Source organism: Canis aureus, chromosome 12 (assembly GCF_053574225.1).
Source record: "Canis aureus isolate CA01 chromosome 12, VMU_Caureus_v.1.0, whole genome shotgun sequence".
Lineage (NCBI taxonomy): Eukaryota > Metazoa > Chordata > Mammalia > Carnivora > Canidae > Canis > Canis aureus.
Window position 1 is genome coordinate 30,885,772 of NC_135622.1, and position 25,171 is coordinate 30,910,942.

The 25,171-nt window shown below is 41.0% G+C and overlaps 1 protein-coding gene across 1 annotated transcript; it reads left to right on the forward strand.

Moving 5' to 3' along the window:
* The first annotated feature begins 739 nt into the window (after positions 1–739).
* COX7A2L (cytochrome c oxidase subunit 7A2 like) lies at positions 740–22,748 on the forward strand. The gene is made up of 3 exons (XM_077843474.1): positions 740–899; positions 20,602–20,733; positions 21,869–22,748. The coding sequence occupies exons 1-3, from the start codon at positions 828–830 to the stop codon at positions 22,007–22,009; spliced, it is 345 nt and encodes a 114-aa protein (XP_077699600.1). The 5' UTR covers positions 740–827; the 3' UTR covers positions 22,010–22,748.
* The last annotated feature ends 2,423 nt before the right edge of the window (positions 22,749–25,171 follow it).

Below are 25,171 nucleotides of genomic sequence, written 5' to 3' on the forward strand. Positions count from 1 at the left end.
TGCAAAACTTATATCCTGCTGTCTGAAGTTCAGGTCACTATGAATTTCTTTTGCACCAAACCCAAGAGGTTAACTTTATATTATTGGGGCGAAAGCACTAACAGCCCGCGGTACTAAAAAGCTCTCAGCAGAAGAGTCCACATTTTCTTATTTGCCTCACTCCCAGGTTCCCAGAGAAACCTGGCCAGCGGGTACATACTCCGACTGAGGATGGGGGGGGGCACTTCACCAGGTGACCTAGCGAGGGGAGGAAAGACAGAAGACTGTGCAAGTTTGGTAAAGGAAGAGAAACCTTCAACCCAAAGACCAACTGGTGAACTCTAGCTCTCCCCGCCCCTCCCACTCCAGGCCCCTCCCCTCCCACTCCAGGCCCCGCCCCTCCCACTCCAGGCCCCGCCCCTCCCACTCCAGGCCCCGCCCAATGCCCGACCCTAGCGAGTCCCTCAGCCTCCGGCCTGGTCCGTGGGGCGCTTGCGCACTTCTTAAGGCGTCTCGGCACTGCCCGAATCAAAATGTGTGCGTGGGGGGCGGGGTGGGAGGGGGCGGAAATTTCGCGCTTTCTACACACCCTTCTACGGAGACTCTGCGTTCTGCTAGAGCTGGGGTGGGCGGGCTTGGTTTTTTTGTTTTGCCCTCTTGGTCCTGACACTCTGGCTTCTTGTTCCCTGATAGGGCTGAAGTGGGCACAAGTTAGGCGATCTCCGGGCAGCCCGCCTCCCGGCGCCGGGTCCTTGGGCTGAGATTTAAGGCGACGGCAGGGAAAGGCAGGGTCCTTCTCTGAGGCAGTCGCGCGGGCAGCGGCTGCGGGAAGCCGGGCAGCGGGCGTCATGTATTACAAGTTTAGCGGCTTCACGCAGAAGTTGACTGGAACATGGGCTTCCGACGCTTATAGCCCGCAGGTACAGGTAGCGCCGGGCCGTCTCGGACAGAAGTGGCCGGCCGAGCCTCTGCGCCTGGCAGTCGCGGCGCCTTCGCCGGGCGGGGTTGCTGCCTGCGGCTCGGTTTGGTTCGCCCCGCACCTCCCCGCGCCTCTCGGCGTCTGCTTGCAGCGGGCGTGGAGGCTGCTCCTTCCGTTGCTGCTGCCCCGGCGGGGCGGGCCCGGCGCGGAAGTGGGGCCTGACACTCCGCTGGGGTCAAGGTGACCTCCGAGGTCGCCGTGTCTGGGTCGTGGGGTAGCTTGTGGGGTCGGCGTCGCCCAGCGCGCGACCTGGCAGAGTCTGAAGTTCGGCTTCGTCCTTCTTAAGGCGGTTCCGCTTTCGGTCCCCTCAGTGCCTCTTTGTTACCCTCCCGCATAACCCGAAAGCCTCGTCAAAGCACGGGATGGGAGAGCTGGGATGACAACCGAGGGAAGCCATAGGGGCAGGAGACGCCGTACGGTTCTTCCCAATGGCCGGGTGAATCTGGGCACTTTGGGCAACGGCCTTAGGCCTCTCACCTGTAAAATGGTGGACTGCCCTGATTTGGGTCTAAAAGGTATCCCGATTTCGCCCAGATTCTGCTAGCTGGAGTTTCAGGCTCAGTCGTAGACCCTTAATGAGAGCTAACATTGGCTTTGCCGCTTTATTTTCTATGACCTTTATCAGGTTATTTAACTTATTGTGAGCTTAGTTTCGTCTAGCGCAGCGTTAGGACAGGTTAAGTGAAATGTGTGCTGTGTCACTGGTAGCCTTTTGGCAGATAACTGGTACCGGGTAAGTGGTAGCGATTCTCCAGAAACTGAGAGTGAGATAACCAGCACATTCGTTCCTTATCCTCACAGAGAAGTGTGGGGACGGTTGGTGAAATGAGCGGTTGGAAAACTAGACTCGAACAGTAAGGATTCCAGGTGGGGTGTAAAGGATCCTTTATTATTGTTACCTTCCTCCCTTTTATGGGGGACACTGTAACTTGCCCAAGTTGGGAGGATGTTTAAGGGTGAGTTCAGGGTTGCCTGGGTGCCTCAGTGGGTTAAGCGTCTGACTTGAGGTCAGGTCGTGATCTCTGGGTCGTGGGGTTGGGCTTCCTGCTCAGCAGGGAGTGTCTTTCTCACTCTCCTCTCAGATGTGCGCGCTTTCTCTCTCTCTCTCTCAAATAAATAATCTTTTTAAAAAAATGGCCTGGAATTAAATCATAAGAGGAGCACTTGGGTGGCTCTGTTGTTAAGCTTCCGGGGTCCTGAGATCCAGCCCCACATGGGCTCCTTGGTCAGTGGGGAGTCTGCTTCTCCCTCTCCTGCCCACCATGCTCCAGGGCTTGTGCTCTCGCTTTCTCCCATATAAGATCTTTTTTTATTTTTATTTATTTTTATTTTTTAATTTATTTTTTATTGGTGTTCAATTTACCAACATACAGAATAACCCCCAGGGCCCGTCACCCATTCACTCCCACCCCCCGCCCTCCTCCTCTTCTACCACCCCTAGTTCGTTTCCCAGAGTTAGCAGTCTTTACGTTCTGTATCCCTTTCTGATATTTCCCACACATTTCTTCTCCCTTCCCTTATATTCCCTTTCACTATTATTTATATTCCCCAAATGAATGAGAACATATAATGTTTGTCCTTCTCCGACTGACTTACTTCACGCAGCCCAAATAAGATCTTAAAAAAAAAAAAAAAAGTGATTTCAGTCTAAAATCGGATGTGTTATTAAGTAGCGGACATATAGGGAAGAGAGATGGGAATAGGATTAGACTACAGAAATGTGAAGGGGAGGGTAGAGGAGGAACATTGATCTAAAGAACAAACTAGGATTAGGAGGGGAAACCAGTATGGTGTCACTGGTTGGTAATGAAGTTGGTAGTGACATTGGTAATAAAGTCTAAAGGAATTGTCAACAGTGATTTCTATCTTTTGCAGATTACAGAAGAATAGCCATTTCTATCGAATTTGCTTCTATAGAAGAAATATTTTTCAGTGCACTGATCTTAAATGTTAGAGTTTAATGAATTTTGACAACTGTATACGCTGTAACTCATACCTCTGTTAACATACAGGACATTCATGACTCCCTAAGAAGTTCCCTATCCCTGTCCACCTTCCTGTTGTGATCATTATAAGTAAATAGTTTTGCCGTTTATGAATTTCACATAAATGGAATCACGCAGTACTCACTTGTGTAAGGCTTTTCTGCCCTCAATATTTTTGAAGTTCATTCACGTTACATGTTTTAGTAGCTCCTTTTATTGCTGTGTTGGATTTCATTGTGTGAATATATATACACACATTGTGTGTTTGTGGTTGTAGATGTTCTTTTAATAGAATTTTAGCATAATCTGGTTTTTGTTACTTAGTGAGGAAGTAAAATTTTAGACTAAAACTAACATATTGAAATTAAATTGCCCTCAGACCAGAGATTACCCCGAGATGTATGTGGTACAGATTTCTAGTGCCTCTTAAATTGTGTTTCTTTTGAGAATGTAAACTTCTTAGTTACTTAAGGATTTCTTACTCTATGTTGAAAGAAGTGATGTTGTGTAGGCTTTATATATAGATTTTTGGAGTGCTTATGACAGGCATCCCCCCCCAAACCAGGTATTCTGGCTTTGGTAATTAGGAGTACTTCAGCTTTTCTTTTTTTGGAGACATTAGCACATGTAAAATATAGATGTTTGTAACTTTCAGTATTATGTAAAGTGAATAACCTAACATGCATTGAATAACCTGATAAGGAAAAAAGTGTTTCCTAACAGTGGTACAGGTAGAGATTTATAAATCAACTTGATGACAAGTAATTGTATTTTCCAGTGGTTTATTTTATTTTTTTTAAAGACTTTACTTATTTATTCATGAGAGACACAGAGAGAGGCAGAGACACAGGCAGAGGGAGGAGCAGGCTCCATGCAGGGAGCCTGATGCAGCCTGGGTCTCCAGGATCACGCCCTGGGCTGAAGGCGGCGCTAAACCGTTGGGCCACCCAGGGCTGCCCTCCAGTGGTTTATTGAAAAGCATTTCCTTACCTTTCTGTCAAAATAAATGTGAGGCTAATAAACACACGAAAAGAGGCTTCACATCATTAGTCCTTAGGGAAATGGAGATCAAAACTACAGTGAGATACCACTTCACACCTGCTAAAATCAAAAGACAACAGATGTTAGAATGTGGAGAAACTGGAACCCTACTATGTTGCTGGTGGGAATGTAAAATGGTGCAGTCACTTTGGAGGAGATAGTCTGGCAGTTTCTTAGGGAAACTTTTACTTACTCTTTGTGACTCAACAATTCTAGTTAGGGCAGAATGACATTCTAGATAAAGGGAACTGTGAGAGTGAAAGAGGGGAGGGGGCTGCAGAGGAACCGTTAAATAATAAGTTTAGCTGTGGTAGATGGAGATAGATCGTGAAAGGTCTAGGATGGTAGGACTTAATTTTGTGAGAAACAGGAATTTACAAAGCATCTTAATTCAGAAGGTTGTGGTAGAGTCTTGTCCGGAGGTTGAAACAAGGGCATACCTTTTACCTTTAGTTTCATGGAAGGTTTATGATGGAGGAGCAAGTATCATGACCCGAGCTGTGCTTGAAAAGGTTATATGACTGAGAGAGACCAGTGCCAGGGATGCCTGTTAAACCGATAAAATTGTTCAGGGTCTTCCGAGTGGGGAAGGAGAAGGAGAGGTATGCAGATAAGGATTTAGTGACAGATGTGGGAGATTGGGGGGATGAGAAAGGACTCAGGATGACTGGGTAATGAGAGGATGGGGGTGCTTTCCTTAGGGAGCTCCTGAATAGGTTTTGTGAGAAGCTGCGTGAATTTTGGACCTGCAGGAGTGCAACATGTCTGGGAAACATGGAGGTGGTGCTGGCGGTTAGAAAGGAACAACTTGATTCACCGCAGATTGAAACTTGTTTCTAGTCCTAAATCAGAGTGAAGGAGTTCTTACATTTCTGTGATTTAAAAAAATTTAAAAAATATTTTATTTATTTATTCATGAGAGGCAGAGACATAGGCAGAGGGAGAAGCAGGCTTTACAGGGAGCCCGACGTGGGACCTGATCCTGGGACTCCGGGATCACACCCTGACTCGAAGGTAGACGCTCAACTACTAAGCCACCCAGGTGTTCCTTTTTTTTTTTTTTTTTTAACCCAGGCGTTCCTTTTTAAAAAATTTTCAATTTTCTAAAAATTGCTGATTCTCTTATTTCTCCATTTTCCTTCTCAAGCCTTAAAGGTAGAAGAAAAGGGAAACTTGGGCCAGTCAACTTCGAGGGGGACAAAATCAAGTTGACTTTTGTCTTTAAAAATTTGGAGCAACTAGGGGCACCTGGCTAGCTCATTTGGTAGAGTATGTGACTTTTGGATCTCGGAGTTATGAGTTTGAGCCCTGCGTTAGGTATAGAGATTACTTTAAAATCTTAAAATAAATTTTTGGAGCAACTAAATTAGTCTAAGAAGAACTCAACTGCTAAATGTGGCTGCTGTTGAATGGCGCTTGATTGTAGAGGTAGTGATTGTGTAAATAGCTAAGAGATTTGATATTAACAAGCAGAACCTTTCCATTTGGCCTGCAGTCCACTATTTTAAGAGCAACATTCACTAGTTTTCTCATTTGTGGGAGGTGTGGGTGGCTCTGCCATCAACTGCTGATTTGATTTACATGACTTTGGTTCTGAAATATTCCTGTCTACATTGTGGTGAAGCTATAGCTTATTTATACATTCAACAGATATTTACTGAATGTGCTTTTTGCTTTTTTAAGTCTTGGGAAGTAAGAGCAGTGAAAAAAACCATGCCAAAATCCTCCTCTTGTGAGGTTTCCATTGCAGTAGGGGAAGACACAGTAGACAAAGTAAAATTCAGTATGTTAGGTGCTGATAAATGCTGTGTAGAAAAAAAAAAGCAAGAAAGAGTGATAGGTTGTTAGCAGGGTAAAGGAGGGAGCATGCAGTTTAAAAGGATGGTAAGGGAGGGCAGCCCAGGTGGCTCAGCGGGTTTTTTTTTTTTTTTTTTTTTATGATAGTCACACACAGAGAGAGAGACACACAGGATTGCGCCCCAGGCCAAAGGCAGGCGCCAAACCGCTGCGCCACCCAGGGATCCCGGCTCAGCGGTTTAGTGCCGCCTTCAGCCCAGGACCTGATCCTGCAGACCCGGGATCAAGTTCCACGTCGGGCTCCCTGCATGGAGCCTGTTTCTCTCTTTCCCTCTCTCTCTTTCTCTGTGTCTCTCATAAGTAAATAAATAAATCTTTAAAAAAAATTAAAAAAAAAAAAAAAAAGGATGGTAAGGGAACATCTTGCTGAGATGGTGACATTTTGGCAAAGACCTGAAGGAGGTGAGAGTGCCAGCCATGTGGCTACCCAGAGAAGAGCATTCTAGGTAGAGAACAGTGCCTGGTGCCTGGGAGGTTTAAGGGGCTCATCTAGTGGGCTGGGGTAGAGAAAAGGGATGATGTAGGTGGTAGGGTTCATTCTGTAAACTTTCATACAATACTTAACAAAAACTCTTGAGAACACATATTGATGTAGGTAGGTGCATCTCATGGCCCTAGAAGTCATTGTAAGAACTTTGGGGTTTTGCTCAGTGAGAGAGGAGTCTTTTGGGGAGGTTTGAGCTGAATACTGACATCTGCAGTCACTGGTGGCTGCATTAAGAGTAGATAGACTGCAGCGCAGCGAGTGTGGAAATGGAAGGAGAGTCATCAGTTGGAGGCTGTTATAAAAGGGGTTTAGACCAGAGTGTGGATTGGTGGAGGTGGGTAAGAAGTGGTCAGATGCTGAGTGTGTTTTGAAGGTAGAGCCAAAAGGATTTGCAATGCGTGAGCAGTATTGATGATTCCGGAGTGCCCAGGTGGCTCCGTCGGTTAAGGTCCAGCTCTTAATTTCAGCTAGGGTCATGAGATTGAGCCCCAAGCGAGACTGTGCATTCAGTGAGGAGTCTGCTGAGATTCTCCCTCTCGTCTGTGCCCCATCCCCCCTCCCCACCCCTGCTCTCGAATGTGCACGTTAGCATGCTTTCACACATCAATCAATCTTTTTTTAAAAAATGATTCCAGGGGCTCCTGAGTGGCTCAGTCTGTTAAGCATCCGCCTTCAGCTCAGGTCATGATCCCGGGGTCCTGAGATTGAGCCCCGTGTCGGTCTCAGTGGGGAGTCTGCTTCTCTCTCTCACTCTGCTGTTGTTCCCCCTGCTTGTTCACGTTCTCTCTCCCTCTCAGCATCAAATGAATCTTAAGAAATGATTCCAGGGATTCTGGCCTGAAAACCTGGAAGGATGCTATTTTCAGTTATTGAGATGGGGAAGCCTGTCAGTCCTTTCTATACTGGGAAAACCACAAGCCTAGAAGAGGCATAGGTGAAGGGATTTGCTTTAGATATACTTTCCTGTAAATACAGCTTCTGGTCGGGTCCACTCTTGAGAACCCCAGGATCAGTCCCATCTAGCTGCCTTGAAACATTGGAAACACTACTCTTAAATTCTTAGGCTGTTTAATGATAGGAGAATATCCTTTCTTTTTATCTTTGGGGCCAGGTAAAAGGAATTATTGAATGTATGGTATAATAAAAATGTGTGGGATTGACTCCCATCTTCCTTATGTAATCTCTGAGCTTTGTTTTAATCCTCTGTAACATGCAATGATAATACCTCACTTATAGGGTTAATGTGAAGAGTGAATTTATTTATGAAGATTATTGAGGGTCCTGAAAAGAAATGCTTATTATAAACAAAGCAGAATGTAGAATTTTATACTGTGACTGTAAAGATGTTAAAATATGCCTATAAGAAAAGATTGGAGGAGAATATACAACTCATAATGGTTAATGGGATAAGATACTGAGATTATTGGTAACTTTAAAATTCCGTATTCCAAATTTTTACAGTATTATAAACGGAAATACAAAATTATTTAAAACTGTTAAGATGGTCGGTACTCCTTTTTTCAGATGCTACTGTTCAAAAATTTTGCTGTAATTTTGAATCACTTGATGGGTGAACAAACAGTGAGTGATTAGGTATAATCCTTTCTAAAAATACTCTCAGAATAATCCTGTCAAAACAAGAATTTTTTTTTTTTTTCCAAAACAAGAATTTAACTTCAAACCATTTTCAGAGATCCTTGGTAGAAAGTTTTTAAATTTTTACATTCAAGAGGAAATGGTCCTTCTAGGAGAAAACACAAAGCTTACAGAATAGAGAAGTGTGTTAAATTCTTCAGTTCAAAGGGAGATACTTTCTTGCTTTCTTATCTAGGTAGTTAGGGCCTCTCTTTCCATCTCTAATTCCTGAGTCTGAATTTATTGTATACTAAATTTAGACTAGTTACGAAATCTTCTCTTTAAATCAATTGTTGCTTTTAAGCAATAGTTGAGAGGAGTGGTGGGGTCAGGTAGTGGCGAGCTTAAAAATCCAAGGCCCTGGACTTTTTTTTGGAGAGGCCTGAGTTTCAACAGTAGACTCCATACTTTTTGCCACATGATCTTTGGCAAGTTGCCCCCTCTGATCTAGTTTTTCCTCTATAAAATGGGAATAGTAATGTTTTGGTAGGGTTGCTGGCAGGATTAAATGAAATGATGCATGTGAAATGCTTGATGGGATGCTGGCCATATAACAAAGGCTTAGCAGGTAATTAGTGGCTGTTATTCCATAACATTAATATCCATAATGGCAGAGATTGTGTCTGTCTTCTCTTTTTTTTTTTTTTTTTTTAATATTTTTTTAAATTTTTATTTATTTATGATAGTCACAGAGAGAGAGAGAGAGGCGCAGAGACACAGGCAGAGGGAGAAGCAGGCTCCATGCACCGGGAGCCCAACGTGGGATTCGATCCCGGGTCTCCAGGATCGCGCCCTGGGCCAAAGGCAGGTGCCAAACCGTGGCGCCACCCAGGGATCCCGTGTCTGTCTTCTCTATCGTGTATTTTTAGTATAGAGTAAGTGCTCAGTAATACATGCTGAAGGAGTAAATGCGGTGCAGAAAAAAGTCCACGGTTCATTCCCATTTGTGGGATTGTGTCAAAAAAAAAAATAGAAACCAAGTTTATTTTGGGGAAAGGGGTTAATGAAGTATAATTGATTTGCAATATTAGTTCCAGCTGTACAACATAGTGATTCTACAATTATATACATTACAAAATGCTCACCACAGCAAGTGTACTTAACCATCTGTCACCTTATAGCATTATTGACTATATTTTGTACTTTATATCCTCCTGACTTTTATTTATTTATTTATTTATTTATTTATTTATTTATTTATTTATTTAAGATTTTATTTACTTATTCATGAGAGACAGAGAGAGAGAGAGAGGCAGAGACATAGGCAGAGGGAGAAGCAGGCTCCACGCAGGAGTCTGATGTGGGACTTGATTCTGGGACCCCAGGATCATGACCCAAGCTGAAGGCAGATGCTCAACCACTGAGCCACCCAGGTGCCCCTATTTTTCTTTATTTTTAAAGATTTTATTAATCGTGAGAGAGACAGAGAGGCAGAGGCATAGAGGGAGAAACAGGCTCCTCACAGGGAGCTTGATGTGGGACTCGATCCCCAGACCTGGGATCACACCCTTAGCTGAAAGCAGATGCTCAACTGCTAAGCCACCCAGGCATCCCTCCTCCTGACTTTTTAATTTAATTTAATGTATATATTTTTAAAGATTTTATTTATTTGAGAGAGAGAAAGAGACAGCATGAGCAGGGGAGCGGCAAAGGGAGAAGCAGACTCCCCATAAAGCAGGGAGCCAGATGTGGGAGTTGATCCCAGGATTCAGTGATCTTGATCTGAGCCAAAGGCAAGACTCCTAACCAACTGAACCACCCAGGCACCCCAACTTATTTATTTTATAACTGTAAGTTTGTACCTCTTAATTTCCTTCACCTCTTTGCCTCATCCTCCCACCCCTTCCTTTCTGGCAGCCACCAGTTCTCTGTATTTATGGGTCTATTTCTGTTTTATTTTTTAGATTTCCACACAGAAGTGAAATAATGTATTTGTTTTTTTCTGCCTGACATATTTCACGTAGCATAATACCCTCTAGGTCCACTGAATTTGTTGCCAGTGGCAATATCTCCTTTTCATGGCTATTACTCCACTGTGTATGTGTGTATATGTGTGTGTGTGTGTATACATATACACACACCACATCTTTATCCATTCATCTATTTTTTTTCTTAAAGATTTTATTTATTATTTATTCATGGGAGACAGAGGGGGCGGGGGCAGACACACAGGCAGTGGGGGAAGCAGGCTCCATGCAGGGAGCCTGACGTGGGCCTCGATCCCGGGTCTCCAGGATCACACCCTGGGCTGAAGGCAGCAGTAAACCACTGAGCCCCCCTGGCTGCCCCTATCCATTCATTTATTGATGGACACTTAAGATACTTCCATATCTTGGCTATTGTAAAGAATGCTGCAATAAACATAGGGATGTGTTTATCTTTTTGAATTGATGTTTTTGTTTTCTTTTGATAAATACCCAGAAGCAGAGTTACTGGTTTGTATGGTATTTGTATTTTTAATTTTTTGAGGAACCTCCATATTTTCCATAATGACTGCACCAATTTATATTTCCATGAGCAGTGCATGAGGATTGCCTTTTCTGTACATCCTCTATACACTTGTTATTTTTTGTCTATTTGATACTGGCCATTCTCATTGCGGTTTTGATTTGTATGTCCCTGATACTTAGTGATGTTGAATTGTCATGTGTCTGGAAAATGTGTGTTCAGGTCTTCTGTATGTGGATTTTTTTTTTTTTTCTTTTTTGGTATTGTTTGGTATTCTTTATAGATTTTGGATATTAACCCCTTATTGGTGTATCATTTGCACATATCTTCTCCCAGTCAGTAGGTTGCCTTTTTGATTTGTTGGCCTCCTTCACTGTGCAAAAGGTTTTTAGTTTGATGTAGTCCCTCCCAATTGTTTATTTTTGCTTTTCCTTTTTTTTTCTTTTTTTTTTTTTTGCTTTTCCTTTTTTTCCTTTTTTCCCTTACGTGAAGAGACAGATTCAGAAATATGTTGCTAAGGCTGATATCTCCGAGATTACTGTGTATGTTTTCTTTCTTTCTTTCTTTCTTTTTTTTTTTTTTAAAGATTTTATTTATTCATAGAGATGCAGAGAGAGGGAGAGAGGCAGAGACACAGGCAGAGGGAGAAGCCGGCTCCATGCAGGGAGCCTGACGTGGGATTCGATCCAGGGTCTCCAGGATCACGCCCTGGGCTGCAGGCGGCGCTAAATCGCTGCGCCACCGGGGCTGCTCCTGTGTATGTTTTCTTTTTAGAAGTTTCATGATTTCAGGTTTTATATTTGAGTTTTAACCCATTTTGAATTTATTTTTGTGTGTTATGTAAGAAAAGTTTTGTTTGTTTTCAAATGACCCTTTATTTAAGTAGTTTCCTTTGTAGTTCTTAACTACCTGGGCATTCCACTACACCACTACTGATGTCATCATCTATGATATCTTGAGGATGGCGGCTGTCAATATTGCAGTCCTCATGATCTCTTTAATGTTTCCAAAGGGTTCTATGACTAAGGATCAGTGCCACATCTGTCAGGCAATATTGACAGTTTCATCAAAAGTGATACTTCCACTGTGTTTAATGTTTTTCTGCTTCTTTCTGTCTCTTGACTGTTCTTTGGGGGCTTTGATAATTAGGGCAGAAGCAGAAAAGGTACCATTTCATTCTGAGCCTATCTGTTTTTAATGGTTAGTTTCACGGTAATCTTCAGACCTTCCAATCACCAATTGCCTTGGTAATGTCATCATTAGCTTTTTTTGGAGACAGACTAAGGGGGCCAATCTTTGAGGCCGGGGCAGACATGGCAATGACTTCCCCGCTGGTGCTCGAAGATCTATAACTTTGATCTTGTTAGGGTTGAACTTAGGTGGCATGGTGGAGATGGCTGGTGTCAGATGAATCTGGATTTGGGACAACCTTTGCCTCCTCCTAGTCCAAAGCCAAAAGCTTGCTCTCTTTTTTTAAAAAGTAATTTCTGTGCCCAACATGGGGTTTGAATTCACAACCAATGGATCAAGAGTCACATGCTCTGCTGACTGAGCTAGCCAGGTTTTGTTTTGTTTTGTTTTAGATTTTATTTTATTTATTTATTTACTTAGAAAGCTGGAGGGGACAGGGGTGGAGGGCAGTAGGGGAAGAAGAGAGATTCTGGAGTAGACTCTGCACTGAGCACAGAGCCTGATGTAGGGTTTGATCCCACCACTCCAAGATCCTGAAGCTAAGAGTTGGATGCCCAAGTGACTGAGCCACCCAGTTTCATCCTTTTGCATGTCTGCTGTCCAGTTTTACCAGCACCATTTATTTGAAGAGACTGTCTTTTCCACATTGTGTATTTTTTGTCTCCTTTGTTGTAGATTAAGTGACCATATAAAGAATGGTTTTATTTCTGGGCTCTCTGTTCTGCTCCATTGATCTCTGTTTTTTTGCTAGTACCATACGGTTTTGATTATTATAGCTTTTGGTATAGCTTGAAATCTGGGACTGTGATATCTTCAGCTTTGTTCTCCTTTTTCAAAATTGCTTTGGCTCCATACAAATTTTAGGATTATTTGTTCTTATTCTATGAAAAATACTATTGGTATTTTGATAGGGATTGCATTGAATCTATAGGCTGCTTTGAATAGTGTGGGCATTTTACAATACTAATTCTTCCAATTAATGAGCATGGTATATCTTTACATTTATTTGTGTCCTCAGTTTCTTTCACCATTGTTTTAATCGTTTTCAGAGTATAGGCCTTCCACTTCCTTGGTTAAATTTATTGCTCTCATTCTTTTTGATGTAGCTGTAAATGGGATTGTTTTCTTTCTCTTTCTGCTACACTATTAGCATATCAAAATGCAACAAGTTTCTTTATATTAGTTTAGTATTCTGCAACTTTACTGAATTCATGTATTCTAATTTTTTGGTGGAGTCTGTAATTGCTTTATATATAGAGTATCACATTAGCTGTAAATAGTGCAAGTTTTACTTCTTTGTTACCCTCTTGGGATGCCTTTTATTTCTTTTTCTTGTCTGATTACTATGGCTAGGACTTCCGTTACTGTATTGAAATAAAAGTGGGAAGAATGGACATCCTTGTTCTCTTCCTGATCTTAGAGAAAAAAGTTTTCAGTTTTCACCATTGAGTATGATGTTAGCTGTGGTTTTATCATATATGGTCTTTTTTATTATATTGAAGTATGCTCCCTCTAAACCCACTTTGTTGAGAGTTTTTATCATAAATGGATGTTGAATTTTGTCAGATGTTTTTTCTGTATCTGTTGAGGTGATCATGTGATTTTTGTCCCTCAGTTTGTTAATGTGTATTACGTTGATTGATTTGTGGATATTGAACCATTCTTGCATCCTGGAATAAATCCCACTTGATTGTGGTGAATGATCTTTTTATTTTTTATTTTATTTTTTAAATTAATTAATTAATTTTTTGTGTGAATGATCTTTTTAATGTATTGTTGAATTCAGTTTGCTAAATTTTGTTGAGTACTTTTTGCATCTGTGTTCATCACACAGATATTGCCCTGTAATTTCCTTTCTTGATTGTCTTTGATTCTGGTATCAGGGTAATGCCTTGTAGAATGAATTTGGAAAATTTTCTTCCTTTTTTATTTTTTGGAATCATTTGAGAAGGATTAGTAACTCTTCTTTAAATTTTTAGTAGATTTTCCCTGTGAAGCTTTGTGGTCCTGGAATTTTATTTGTTGGGAGATTTTTGGTTACAGATTCACTGTCTCTGGTAGCAATTGGTCTGCTCAGATTTGCTGTTTCTTCCTGTTTCAGTCTTGGAAGATATGTTTCTAGGAATTCACCCATTTCTTCTATGTTGTCCAACTTGTTGGCATATAATTTTCACAGTAGTCTCTTAAAATCCTTTGTATTTCTTTTTTTTTTTTTTTTTTTTTTTATTCATGAGAGAGAGAGAGAGAGAGAGGCAGAGACATGGGCAGAGGGAGAAGCAGGCCCCGGAAGCCCGATGTGGGACTCCATCTGGGACCCTAGGATCACGTCCTGGGCCAAAGGCAGAAACTAAACCTCTGAGCCTCCTGGGCTGCCCAATCCTTTGTATTTCTGTGGTGTTTATAACTTCTCTTTCATTTGTGATTTTGAGTTATTTTTTTTCTTAATAGGTCTGCCAAAGGTTTATCAGTTATCTTTTTTGAAGAACCAGCTCTTAGTTTCATTGTTGTTGTTGGGGTTTGTTTTTTGTTTTTTTTGTTGTTTTTTTTTTTTTTTTTTGTCACCATTTATTTCTATTCTAATCTGTTATTTACTTCTTTCTACTAATTTTTGTCTTTGTTCTTTTTCTAGTTCCTTTAAGGGTAAAGTTAAGGTTGTTTGAGATTTTTCTTGTTTTTGAGGTAGGCCTGAATTACTATATAAATTTCCCTCTTAGAACTGCTTTTTTTTTTTTTCATCCTAAAGATTTTGAGCCATTGTTTCCATTTTCATTTCTCCATGTATCTTTAAATTTCCTCTTTGATTTCTCTTGACACATGGATTATTTAGGAGCATGTTGTTTAGCCTCCATGTATTTGTTTTTTTTCCAGTTTTTCCCCTATAATTGATTTTCTAAGTTCATGCTGTTGTGAATGGAGAAGATGCTTTTCTTAAATTTATTGAGACTTGTTTTGTGGCATGCATGTAATCTGTCCTGGAGAATGTTCCATGTATACTTGAAAATTCTGTATATTTTGCTGGTTTTGGATGGCATTTTCTGTATATATCTGCTAAGTCTATCTGGTCTAATGTTATTTAAATCCACAGTTACCTTATTGATTTTACATATGGATGCTTTATCCATTGATAGGTAGGGTGTTAAAGTCCCCTACTATTATTGTATTATTGTCAGTTTCTCCCTTTGTATTTGTTAATATTTGCTTTTTGTATATTTAGGTGTTCCTATGTCAGATGCATAGATACTTAAAATTGTTGTATTCTCTTGTTGGATTACTCCCTTTAATAATACCCTTCTTTGTCTCTTGTTACTGTCTTTGTTTTAAAGACTACTTTGGGGATCCCTGGGTGGCGCAGCGGTTTGGCGCCTGCCTTTGGCCCAGGGCGCGATCCTGGAGACCCGGGATCGAATCCCACGTCAGGCTCCCGGTGCATGGAGCCTGCTTCTCCCTCTGCCTATGTCTCTGTCTCTCTCTCTCTCTCTCTGTGACTATCATAAAAAAAAAAAAAAAGACTACTTTGTCTGATATAAGTTTTACTATCTTAGCTTTCTTTCTGCTTCCATTTGTGTGGAATTTTTTTTTTTTTTTTTTTTTTACATCCCTTCACTTTTAATTTGTACATGTCTTTAGGTCTGAAGAGAGCCTCTTGTAGGCAGCATATAGATGGCCCATGTTTCTTATTCATTGAATCACCCTTGTCTTTTAATTGTGGTATTTAGACCATTTACTTTTTTTTTTTTTTAAGTAGGCTCCACCCCCAGCATGGAACCCAACATGGAGCTCGAATTTATAACCCTGAGATCAAGACCTCAGATTAAGAGTTGGATGCTTTACTGACTGAGCCACCCAGGTGCCCTTTTTTTTTTTTTTTTTTTTTAGGCCATTTACATTTAAAGTAATAATGAACAGGTGTCATTTTGTCAACTGTTTTCTGGTTGTTTTTGTAGTTTTTCTCTTTTTTTCTTCTGGCTCTCTTCCTTTGTAATTGGTGGCTTTCGTGTTTTGCTTGGATTTCTTTCTTTTACTTTTTCGTAGATTTATTGTAAGTTTTTGGTTTCTGGTTAGCATAAGGTTCATATATAACTGTATATTAAGCTGATGGTTGCTTAAATTCAAACACATTTTAAAATCATTATGTATTAAACCCTCCCCTATGTTTTTATGTATATCATATCATATTTTACATCTTTTTATTTTGTGAATCTCAACAAATTTTATAGATGTAATGGATTTTTTTTAGATGTAATGGATTTTACTCATCTTTTAACGTTCATACTAGTTTTATAAATGATTGATTTAATACCTTTATTATATGTTTGCTTTTACTAGTGAAATTTTTTTTTTATAATTTTCTTTTAGTTATGGCCTTTTCTATTCCTTTTTTTAATAAAGTTTATTTTGTTTTTTTGTTTTTTGTTTTTTGTTTTTTTTTAATTCACAAGAGACACAGAGAGATGCAGAGACATAGGCAGAGAGGAGAAGCAGGTTCCATGCAAGGAGCCTGATGTGGGACTCCGTCCCGGGACTCTGGGATCACGCCCTGAGCCCAAGGCAGACACTCAACCACTGAGCCACCCAGGCTTCCCTGGCCTTTTCTATTCCACTTAAAGTCCCTTTAACCTTTCTTCTAAGGCTGGTTAAGTGGCTGTAAAGTCCTTTGTCTTTTGTTTATTTAAGAAACTCCTATTTGTTTTCAGTTCTGAATGATAATCTTTTTTTTTTTTTTTTTTTTTTATGATAGTCACAGAGAGAGAGAGAGAGAGAGAGAGAGGCAGAGACATAGGCAGAGGGAGAAGCAGGCTCCATGCACCGGGAGCCCGATGTGGGATTCGATCGTGGGTCTCCAGGATCGCGCACTGGGCCAAAGGCAGGCGCTAAACCGCTGCGCCACCCAGGGATCCCTCTGAATGATAATCTTGTCAGAGCATTCTTGGCTGTTGGTTTTTTCCTTTTAGTGCTTTAAATATATTGTGCCACTACCTTCTGGCCTGTACAATTTCTGCTGGAAAATCCATAGCCTTATGGGGTTTTCCTTGTACATAACTAGTTGCTTATCTCTTACTACTTTTAAGATTGTGTCTTCAATCTTTAACATTTTATTTATGTCTTGGTATGCACCTTCTTGGGTTTATCTTGTTTGGGGCTCTCTCTGCTTCTTGGACCTAGATGTCTGCTTTTCCCAGGTTAGGGAAATTTTCAGCTGTTATTTCTTCAAATAAGCTTTCTACCCCTTTCTCTTTTTTTCTCCTGGGACCCCATATGAATATTAGTATGCTTGACATTGTTATAGGGGGTCCCTTAACCTATCCTCATTTTTTATTTGTTTTTGCTGTTTAGCTTGGGTGTTTTCTATTATCCTATCTTCTAGATTGCTCATTTGTTCACCTGCATCTTTTAATCTTCTGTTGATTCTCTCTAGTATGTTTTTCATTTCAGTTATTGTATTCTTCAACTCTTTTTGGTTCTTTTTTATATTTTTTATCTCTTTGTTGAGTTTTCCTACATTCTTCTTTTAACTCCAGTGAGCATCTTTATGTCCATTGCTTTGCACTCTTTATCAGGTCATTGCTTATCTCCCTTTTATTTAGTTCTTTTTCTGAAGTTTTGATTTTTTTTTTTTTGAGCATATTCCTTTTTCTCATTTTGTTTGACTTTGTTTCTATGAATTATGTGAAACAGCTACCTTCCTCAGTCTTGAAGGAGTGGCCTTGTGGAGGAATGTCCCCTGTCTAGTCTGCATGTGTCTGGTGGCTCTTGCTGGCTAATGCTGTAGTGGTTGCAGGCTGAGGGTGTATTCTCTGGGTCTGCCCTATGGGATGATGGGAGTTGGGGTAAGTTCAAGCCAGGTGATTCAGGGGTATTTGGGTCTAGTGCTGCCTTGGTGGGATGGCAAGAGCTGGGTCAGGTTCAGGTTGGGTTGTCCTCAGGCTCTCTACCCTGGGGTACCCTAGTGGGGAGGCCAGAGTTGGGGCAGGATGGGCTGGGGTGCTCTGCATAGGAAGTGCCCTGGCTGAATGGCTACTGCTGAAGCTGATAGGCTAGGGGTGTCCCAGGGTGCTTTTGTGCCTGGGACACCTAGGGGAGATAGTGGGGGATATAATTGGTGCAGGCTGAGGTGTTCTAGTTGTGCAGCCTTGGTGGAATGGTTAGAGCTGAGACAGGTGCATGTGGTGAAGGATGCCTTTGGGGGACAACTGGAGCTGGTATGGGCAAGGCTGGGGCAGGAAGCTGCAGGCTGGCTAGAGTGCCTGTTCCCATTTGTGCTATTAAGGCAGAGGGGGAATGTAAACAATGGCGCTTGCTAACCCCTTCTAACCAGATAGAATTCCAGTAGTTCTCCCACCATTTAGCAGTTGCTCTAGCATTATTTGGGGTTTCCTTCATTTATAGTCTGCCTTTTAAACCACTGTGGTTGTTTTTTGTGGGTTTTTTGTTTTGTTTATTTTGCTGTGCCCAGGTTGGGTGAATCTGTGTGTGGGCCTGTCAGTGCTCTTCCTCACTACTGTAATGCTTAGCATCAGGTGGGGTTCCTGTTGATACCATGTCTCTGTCTCCTGCCCTTCACTGTGTGGTCCCTCTATCCTTTGTTATGCAGAAACTGTTCAGTCAGCATTCAGTTCTTCAGAAGGAATTGCCCTCTATGTGCGTGTAGATTTGGTATGTTCCTGGAAGGGAGTGAGTTCAGGGTCTTTCTATGCTGCCATCTTGGACCAAAACCAAGTTTGCTTTAATGCCTTTTTGTTGCCCTGTTGATCTTAATGCTCACCTGGTGGGAGGGAGTATCCTGGAAGCTTTAGAATATGTCTTGTCAGTTATAGGTAAATTTATATTTCTTTGAAGTGATCAAGAACCAGGAGTCTGACAACTCTTAATTTGAGCAAAGAGTTTGCACTTTTATCCTTTAAAAAGAAAGAGGCTGTGCTTGAACTGTACTTCCTATTTACTTATTTTTAAAGATATCCATTTATTAGAGCACAGGCAGGGGGAGTGGCAGAGGGAGAGGGAAAAGCAGGCTCTCCACTGAGTAGGGAGCCCAGGCTGCACAGGACTCAATGCCAGGATACAAGGATCACGACCTGAGCCGAAGGCAGATGCTTAACCCACTGAGCCATTCAGATGCTTTACTTCCTAACTTTAAATTTTTATTTTTCATAGTTATAATGTATTATAAAAGGATGTGATTGTATTGGTTTGTAACTCAGCTCCTATCTTCATCTGCATATTATTTGGGAGAACCATCTCTATACCTGCCACTGTAGCTTTACTCCATCATGTAGAAAATCAGAGTTCTCCTTGGGTTCTTTCTTTTTCTTTTTTTTTTTTTTTTTAATAGCCTTGTTGTGATACAATTCACATACCATACATTCACTCATTTAAAGTGTACAACTCAGTGGTTTTTAGTGTATTAATAGATATTGCATAACCATTACCACATTAATTTTAGAGCATTTTCATCATCTCCAAAAGAAACATACTCTGCAGTTATCACCCCCCTGTTGCTCACCTCCCAGCCCTAGGCAGCTGCTGATCTATTTACTGTCTATGGAGATTTTCTTATTCTGGACTTGCATATGAATGGAGTCATATAACATGTGGTCTTTTTGATTAGCTTCTTTTACTCGGCATAATGTTTTTAAGGGTTATCCCAGTAGCCTGTGCCAGTACTTCATTTTTCTCTCCCATTAGCTTCTCTTTAAGCCTATGCATTTGCCCTTCTGTCCATGTGGCCCAGGGAGCTGCTAATTAGCAAACCTGTGTTAACCCCCAAATATCATTCTGTTTATAATTATTGAACAGACATATGTGCTGTATGCCCGTAGCAGGCACACTGCTTTAGGCACGTATGGTCTCATGCAGTCTTTTCAGTGTTAGATGCTATCACTATTTATGTATGTATGTATGTATGTATGTATGTATTTATTTATTTATTTATTTAATGGAAAGGGAGAGAGAGAAAGCACGAGTGCACACAGATACACAAGCAGGGAGAGCTGTAGGCAGAGGGAAAAGGAGAAGCAGGCTCCCCCTGGAGCAAGGAGCCTGACATAGGTGGGGCTCAATCCCAGGACTCGGGAATCATGACCTAAACTGAAGGCAGACATCTGACTGACCCACCCAGGCACCCTGATACCATTACTTTTGTATACCTGTCTCAGATGAGAACACTAAATTTTCTTTATTTTTAGTATATCTGTTTAACTTATGGGTTAATTAATGCTGGAAAGTTCAGTTAGTCTAATTATTTTGTTTTGTCTATGGTTCTGAAAGACAAGTTTCTTACCATTATAGGCCTTTCTAGATTGAGATATTTCTTTACTGTGTGTCTGGACAGTTTCTGACGTCTACTCTGGAGTTCGAGATAATATATTAGTACATCAGCTCATCCAGAGGAGAAAAGAGACAGCCGGGTCTCTTTGGAAATCTAATCAAAAGTTCACATAGGGCAGCCCTGGTGGCCCAGCGGTTTTAGCACCGCCTTCGGCCCGGGGTGTGATCCTGGAGACCCAGGATCAAGTCCCACGTCAGGCCTGCTTCTCCCTCTGCCTGTCTCTCTCTCTCTCTCTCTCTCTCTCTCTCTCTCTCTCCTCCCTCTGCCTCTCTCTCTCTCTCTCTCATGATTAAATAAAATCTTAAAAAAAAGTTCATATAGATTATAAGTGTTTTACTGATTTCATAGGAAGATAGACATAATAGGTATTTCTGGAAGCCCAGATTGGGCTTTTGTGGTTTGTTTGCTTCCCCCTCTCCCCTATCCCCATCTTAAAGGCAGGGGATTCTTCTCAATGAGGTTTGCTGTGGGAAAGTGGACTAAGGTATTTTGTTTAAAGTTTAGGAACTTTAAATCTTAAAATTAAAGGCCTCTTGATGCAGACTTGAAGAGCCTTTCCTTCCCTCTTGTGTGCCTGAGTGACTGCTTCCACGATTCCAGACAGCCTGCTTGTTGAAAGGTTATTCATATGCCCAGACATGATTTCAACTTGACATTTTCCTTTTTCCTACAGGGATTAAGGCCTGTGGTTTCCACAGAAGCACCACCTATCATATTTGCCACACCAACCAAACTGAGTTCTGATTTTACTGCATATGATTATGCTGGGAAAAACAAAGTTCCAGAGCTGCAGAAGTTTTTCCAGGTAAAAGAAGACACTCGAACAGACACTAAAGAATAAGTCATCATTTTGGCAATGAGTTTTCTTGTTTTTTGCTTGCTTGATATTAAATTCACTGAGCTGTTAGAAGTGGAGGAGGCTCTCTTGGGTTTTCTGATCAACAGAGAGAAGCTAGAATTCATTGCATTTTAAAATATTATTAATACTAATCTATATACAGATAATTGAGAGATCAGTGACCCAGCTGTATCTCAGGTGCTATGGGAGTAGCAGTGTCTTACTGCTCTTCTAGAAGGTAGCTTCCCCGTCCTCAATAATGTGCAGATTCAGAACTGGCTTGGGGGCTTTTGGTCAGTTTAATCCCTTTTTATCTGATAAGTAAGACTTTTTTTTTTTTTTTTTTTAAGATTTTATTTATTCATTCATGAGAGACAGAGAAAAAGAGAGAGGCAAAGACACAGGCAGAGGGAGAAGCAGGCTCCATGGAGGGAGCCTGATGGGGGACTCAATCCCGGGTCTCCAAGATCAGGCCCTGGGCTGAAGGCGGCTCTAAACTGTTGAGCCACCTGGGCTGCCCGTGATAAGTAAGACTTTATTGGGCATTTGGGTCTTGAGTTACTGTGGGAGAGGGAGTTTGGAGACTGTGCAAAATCATGGATTAACATTTTATGAGTCTATTTTTTTAAACAAGGGTTTAATGGCTTAATGGAAAGAAGCTGGATACAAAATGGACTTGAGCCTGTTAATTGACCTGGTATGCTCAGATATCATTGACTAATGATCAGAAGTCAAACTAAATGTAGTACATAATTTGTGCCTGTGGTCATTTAGCTGTGAATTATCTTTGCCTTTAAAAGAAATCCACCAGTGCTGCTTTCCTAATTAAGCTTTATATGGTAAATTTCTTGGAAACATGGAATTTGTTGTATGCATGTTCCTTGGGCTCCATTTTGGAGAATGGCTTTGGCCTTACAGGCTGTAGCTGCATTTATAAGAAAAGATATACCACTATCTCAGTTAGCATTCTAATGTATTAGGGCTTTTTACACTGCAGCATGTTGAGGGATTAGTTATAAAGTAGAGACATTTATTCTTTATTAGCCTAAACTGTAAAATCTTTTTATTATTGACCATGTCCTTGATAATTCTTGCTTTCCAGAAGTCTGATGGTGTGCCTATCCACCTGAAACGAGGCCTACCTGACCAAATGCTTTACCGGACCACTATGGCGCTGACGTTGGGGGGGACCATCTACTGCCTGATTGCTCTCTACATGGCTTCGCAGCCCAGAAACAAATGACTTAGGCTGCAGAGGACTGGTTTGCTTTTTGGCATAAACGCTTTGAATTTTCATTTTTCACTGTTCTGTAAACATTTTTCTTTTTTACTTGAATGGTTTACTTAACATTTTCCCAGAAAAGTAGAAAGATATTACGGCAATATTTTGGTTTGTTTATGAAATACGCATGGTCCATCAGTGCTCATTGGACAGTTAAAACTATTGTTTAAAGCAGTGCTGCTGCTTCTTGGGCTCCTGACTTCCCTGGAGGTTCTAGAGGAAGGTTGCACGTAGGCTTATTGGCAGCAGTCTATGCTGAGGTCCTTAGGGACCCACAGTGGTGTTTTTGAACATGGGGTGCAGAGGCCTTCCTGGATTTGGATGCTACTGAGGAAGGAAGAAAGAAGCCAAGGCCAGGAGCATGAAATGGGGGTTTGCACTAGTAGACATCGTGAGGATTTTTCCTTCTTGTGGTAAAATGTTAAGAAAAATTATGTGCAATCTGCCTCTATTCATTGGAGAGTTTCTTTCCAAGGGTTATTTGCCTCATCTCTGATCTTTAGTGAAATTTTATGTATAATTGTTATGTATTTATTCCACCTCGGGAACAGAAAACACCTGTTTACTGTTGCACTTTAGACCAGTGTGTTTTATTAATGCAACTGTGACACAAAGTCTCCTTTACCTTTTCAAAATGTTATGGCTTTAAATTATGATTTATTTTGATTGTGGAATAAATACATGAATGAAAAAATCTCAATTTTGAAGTCCTTTTGAATGATCTTTCAGAATACCAGAAGCATCTTAAACCTGAGTCTGATTGCTTTTTTAATTAGGCACCAGATAATCTTTACAAAATGGTTCCTCAAAGTCAAGTAATAGACTAACGGCATATTGATGATTACCATATGGTTCCTTATAAGGAACCAGCTTGCCCCTTAGTAAAATGTGACTGTAACACACAATTCATTTAGACATTAATTTCCTGTGCTGTCACAATCGGTAGACTTGACCGATTCGGTATCCTATATTAATGCTGAGAAAAAGGTGAGATTTTTTTATATATTAAGTGGTAGTCTGTATCTTTTATTTTTTTAATATTTATTTATTTACTTGATAGGAGGAGCAGGGGCGGGGGGCGGGCAGGTTGTGGGAGAGGGAGAAGCAGACAAGCAGATTCCTCACTGAGCAGGGAGCCCAATGAGGACCTGGATCCTAGGACTCTGGGATCATGACCTGAGCCAAAGGCAGATGCTTAACCAACTGAGCCACCCAGGCACCCCCAGTAGTCTGTATCTTGCCGTAGCAAGGAACAGTAGTGACCTTTTACTAAGGACAAAATAAACACCTAGTATTCTCACAGGCTAGCAGGCCCGAATTTTTCTGCACAAATCTAAGCTTTATTCTTTTCTGATCTTTCCTCCCAAATTTTTATTTTGAAAAACTTCACAATAAGTACTTGTGTATCCTTCACTTAGCTATATATATATATATAACCATCTTTGCCTTTTCTTGCTCTCTCACAAATGCAGGCACACACAATGTATGTAAACACACACATTTGTTCTTTGCTGAATCAGTTAAGATTAAGCTATGGAATTATGATAATTCAGCCATAAATACTTTTAGGCAGTATTTTAAGAATAAGGACATTATCCTTCATAACCATAATACAGTTGTCATATTCAATTTAACATTGATAACAATACTCTTTAATATATATTCTATATTTAAATTTCTCTAGGCATCCCAATGATGTGTCCTTTATAGTTGTGTTTTTTTTTGAAATAACAGCTTTATTGGGATATAGTTCACATACCATACCATTCACCTATTTTATCTTAGATGTGTTTTAGAGAGAGTGTGCACATGCAGGTGGGGAGGAGCAGAGGAATCAAGCAGACTTCCTGCTGAGTGTGGAGCTCCACGTGGGACTCAATCTCACCACTCTGAGATCATGATGACCCTAGCTGAAATCAAGAGTCATTTGCTCAAGGGACTGAGCCACCCAGGTGCCCCTACAATTCACCTATTTTTTTTTTTTTAATTTTTATTTATTTATGATAGTCACAGAGAGAGAGAGAGAAGCAGAGACATAGGCAAAGGGAGAAGCAGGCTCCATGCACCGGGAGCCTGACGTGGGATTCGATCCCGGGTCTCCAGGATCACGCCCCGGGCCAAAGGCAGGCGCTAAACCGCTGCGCCACCCAGGGATCCCCAATTCACCTATTTAAAGCGTACAATTTAGGGCAGCTCGGGTGGCTCAGCAGTTTAGCGCCACCTTCAGCCCAGGGCGTGATCCTGGAGACCTGGGATTGAGTCCCACATCTGGCTCCCTGCATGGAGCCTGCTTCTCCCTCTGCCTGTGTCTCTGCCTCTCTCTCTGTCTTTCATGAATAAATAAATAAAATCTTTAAAAATAAAGTGTACAATTTAGTGGTTTTTACTGTATGCAGAGTTGTGGAACCATCACCACAATTTTAAAATGTTTTCTATTACCCTACGAGGAAGTCCTGCACCTGTTAACAGTCATTCCCTTTCCCCACCCCACCTCCCAGCCTTAGGCAACCACTGATCTCTTTTCTGTCTCTATAGATGTAAATATAAATTTTTTTTATACATTTCATGTAAAAAAAAACTGATAAGTGGTGATCTGTGACTGGCTTCTCTTAGTGTAATGATTTTGAGGTTCATGTTGTAGCGTGTGTCAGTACTTCATTTCCTTTTTATAGCTAAATAATATTTAATTGTATAGATAAATCACATTTTGTTTATCCATTCATCAGTTGATGGACATGTGGGTCATTTCCACTTTCTGACTACTGTGAATATGCTATTAATGCTTCAGTGGACATTGGTGTTCAGGATTATGAGTGGGCCTGTGTTTTTATTTCTTCTAGTTACATACCTCAGATATACCTAAGAGTGGATTTGCTGGGTCATATAGTCACTCTGTGTTTAATTTCTTGAGGAGTTGCCAGACTTTGTAAATCAGCTTTACCAATTTACATTCCATTTTTTCCAGGATGGTCCCCAGTGTCCTTCATTGAAAAGTTTGAAGAGTTCAGGGCAGTGTTTTGCAGAACATCCTTCAACTTGGATTTGCCTTACTGTTTCCTTATGATAGGTTTGAGGTTAAACATTTTTGTCAGGAATTCCTTATATATGATGTGGTTTTCTCAT